At 29.2% G+C, this 4,235-nt stretch overlaps 1 protein-coding gene across 1 annotated transcript; it reads left to right on the forward strand.

Moving 5' to 3' along the window:
• Positions 1 to 1,873: 1,873 nt before the first annotated feature.
• Positions 1,874 to 4,017, forward strand: LOC132941881 (ubiA prenyltransferase domain-containing protein 1 homolog). The gene is made up of 2 exons (XM_061010100.1): positions 1,874 to 2,158; positions 2,250 to 4,017. Exon 2 carries the CDS (start codon positions 2,269 to 2,271, stop codon positions 3,250 to 3,252), a length of 984 nt encoding a protein of 327 aa, XP_060866083.1. The 5' UTR covers positions 1,874 to 2,158; positions 2,250 to 2,268; the 3' UTR covers positions 3,253 to 4,017.
• Positions 4,018 to 4,235: the final 218 nt, after the last annotated feature.

A 4,235-nucleotide genomic window follows, 5' to 3' on the forward strand; every position in this document is an offset into this window, starting at 1 on the left:
GTAAAATTCGTGAAGAAATCAATTCATTGCATATTGAAAAATATGTACAGAACGCATATATAAATTGACCAAATGTTGTTGTTGTACAATAAATTGACGGCGCACAATAAACAGTAGCTTAGCGCACTAGCCGATAGATTACAATTTACATATTACAATACATAATGATAATATTATGTACTGTAGTATTATGTAACTTATGCCTATCCTAATTAGGTAGGTACTCAGAAACTACTTATAAAGATATAATATAAGGTACCGACTACCGACACACTAAAACTATGCCACATAGTAACAAGTAATCCACCTTCCACCTTGGTGGCTTAGTAACTAGTAACTGGTATGTAGGGAACTATATTATATTATAGTGTATATTAAGTAAACTATAGGATCCAAAAAGAAAGTATCTACTGGCTACATACTACTACCTACATGGTAGTATAGTAGGTACCATGGCTAATATATATTTAGCAGGTAGTCGGAATCCCCAGACTTCAATATTACTCAAAACCACATCAAAATGATTGAACAAATATTTTTTAAACGCTAATTACTAATTATAGTATCTATAGAATCTATAATTACCACGTTATTAATATTTAACGTTACAATTATTTTATATTACAGTATTAATACTTATATTATGTTCCTATATGGCTGTATGTATAATTCTGTAAAAATAAAATATAACGTTTTCTAAAGCATTTTGAACACTTTTTTAAACACTAATTACAAATAATTATACCATAAACTTATTACTTATCATTAAAAAAAATTAATGTATATTATAATATAATAAATAATTTTCGAAAAATTAACAATAATATTTTAATAGATTCTGTAAAATTCTGTAAAATTTAAATACAAACATTTTCAAATTACATTGTTGATTGTAGTAAAAAATATTAAATTTTTTTAGCTAAAGGGGGTGAGCTTAAAGGGGCTTAAACTCCTCCCCCCAATAAAAAGTCCATCAAGCCCCCTTGTAGGACTTGCAAGTTTTGTAGGATCGAAGCCCCCTCCCCCGCTCACATTGATGTCAGTAATGTTAGCCCCCCTGAAATTTTAATGGATTTCGGCCAATGTATCTATACTCAATGGACAATGGTAATACTAGTATACATATATAAGTTTATTCATAATTCGTTTAATTCAATTGAAACTTGTAAGAAATAGACATGAATCATGTTAATCATGATATACGATGATTACGACAATTACGTATTTATGCTGTTTTTGCTTTTAACTATGCACAACTTAATTGGTTTTTCGTTCATACTCAGAAAGTCGGAACTTCAGAAGTATGGAACAACATGTGCAGCGCAGCCTAGTTGAGCCCACTTTCACTGCGGGAACTACCGCCAGTCGCCACAGAATAGATAAATAATACAGTTGTGACCTATATTGAAGTCGGCCGTCATTTATGAATCAGGCAATGTCGAGGGGCAATGTTTACATTTATTCATAATCATGTATACTATGTTTATACTAATAAGTATATTATATACATATAAACTGATAATATTATTTTGTAAACATTGCCTGCTTTGCAAATGGCGGCCGACTTCGATGATAAGAAATAGACGGACAGACGGCATAGCCGCTGTCTATAAGTTGTTGTATATATCTATGCGTTTGAAGGTTGAATATTATTACCAATTGATGTATTAAATAATACACGGCTATAGATATCTTCAATCGAGATTATATATTTATATATTATATATGAATAATTCATGTACGATTATTGTAGGTAGGTTGTTGTAGTGACGTAGTGGTTGTAGCATTGATTATAAATACAGAATACTATATTATTTATAATCAATGGTTGTAATCGTATTCATTCTCAACAATCCCGACGGCGTTTAATTAAAGTAACCACGTTTATTGTTTAAACCGCATAGCCAAACACATGACGTTACTATCGTTGATAACATTGCTAAATGATAGTGAATAATAATGATTATTGATATGATGACCGATGGATAATATACATTATACATTTATACGCTAACGCTATATAGTCAGTACTTAATAGAATATTCGATCCATATTCAGTTAATTAGTTTCATCATGGTACTAGAGTTGTAATTACATAATTCACTTACGAAGTAGTATCGCCGGTCTTGTTGGCTCGGCTTCAAACAATTTTAATTCCGTGAGTGTTTGATTTGTATAGTAAAATAATTTTTAAATACCTAATTAATAAATGTTTTTTTTTCCTTTTTGATTTCTCTTTTATTTTACAGGTGACTAAGTGTTGAGACGATGCCAAACAGTGGGACTGCATCCGCTGATTCACTGCCTAATGTGGCTGCTCATCTACCCTCAATATTTATGTCCCTGCGCACTAAACTTCCGTCTCACGTATTAGCCATTCGGCCCTGGTCACTGAGTGCATCAATAATACCAACCTTATTAGGCTGCACCATAGCTCAGAAACTAAATTCCAACATAGAATTTAGTCTCCTGACGTTGCTGTTGACTCTACTAACGGTTGCCTTGGTTCATGGAGCTGGAAATGTGGTGAATACCTACTATGATTATGTCCGTGGCATTGATGGCGGTAATAGTGATGATCGAACCTTGGTGGATAGAATTTTGTCTGAGAATGAAGTTGAAAGGTTAGGTGCTATATTATACTTTTTGAGTTTTGTTACATTCTTTTGGCTCGCCATCATATCTCAAGCAAAAATGGGTCATCTAGCTGCTGCCTATTTATGGGGTTTGAGCATCTCATTTCTATACACTGGTGGATTTGGTTTCAAATACATTGCTCTTGGAGACTTAATATTCTTGATACTGTTTGGGCCTGCGTCAGTTTTATTTGCTTATTTATCTCATACTGGTCAACTTAATTTGGAACCAATATATTATGCTATACCGTTAGCATTAAACACTGAAGCTATATTACATAGTAATAACACAAGAGATTTAGAAAGTGATAGAAAAGCTGGTATTGTTACATTAGCAATATTAATAGGCCGAACAGCTTCAATAATTTTTTATGGATTTCTTCTATTTACTCCATATATTATGTTTGTTGTTTTATCGGTGAGATATTCTAAATGGTTTTTATTGCCATTAATTACAATGAGCTATGCGTTTAAAATAGAAAGAGAGTTTAGAGACGGTATAAATATTCAGTCTGTACCTAAACGAACTGCTAATTTAAATTGTATTTTTGGAATTTTATATATATTGGCTGTAATGGCAGCTGATAAATCAAATTTGCCATTTAATATTAATTGAGATACTAATAATTGAATGTTATGGCTATTAGTATCGAATGTTCTTACAGTAGGTTGCGATGGTCCTAACAACGTTCCTTAGGGTGTATAGTTATTATGCATCGAGAACATTATTCTGAATTTTTTTTTTATTATTGTAACAGTTTTATATTTTTTAATCTATAAGTAATAAACTAATGTATTAAAAAAAATGAATGTTTAAAGAAATGTTAAAGCTATGTACACATACATTATATTATGTAGTTGATAAATAAAAACCTTAACTAAAATATCCAGCTAATTTGGCTAAAATGTACTGAATATTCTATTTTTAGTTACAATTTTTGTTACTTTGCTTAATAGATATCTTTATTGTACAAACACACCTAAGTTATAAGTTATAACATTAGAAATTAGAATACTGTTTTTTTTTTTTTTACAATACCTTAAATATGTGAAATTTAAATATCACAAATTGTTGTTTTTTGTTTAACAAATAAATATTATATAATCAATGTGGTAAATCATGATATAGAGTTCAATGTTATCATTGATTTATTATAATGGTATGTGATGTTTTATCTAATTTTGACAAAATTATTTTTTATTTCCCTTTACTAAAATATATTTATATTCATTTATATACAATATGCATATACACTAAACAGTATAATGTAGTTTGATAATAAAACATAATATTATTTATTATTATACTGAATACAGTCATTAAGTACTTACTGATTAAGATTCTAATGCAAAATAGGCTATTTTTTGTAGTATCTATAAACATTGATTGACCCCATATAATATATGTGTAATTATTATTTGTGTATATAAATTACAATAACTTGTAATTAATATGATTTATTCATAAAATTTAAAAAATGCTTTATATTTATCTCATTTTAAATTTAAGAAGAACAAAATTAAAATATTTAAAATCAAAGTCTTCCTTGAATACCCATGTATATGTTATTGTATAATATTAGCATAATATACTGAATT

The sequence above is a fragment of the Metopolophium dirhodum genome, chromosome 3 (genome assembly GCF_019925205.1).
Source record: "Metopolophium dirhodum isolate CAU chromosome 3, ASM1992520v1, whole genome shotgun sequence".
NCBI lineage: Eukaryota > Metazoa > Arthropoda > Insecta > Hemiptera > Aphididae > Metopolophium > Metopolophium dirhodum.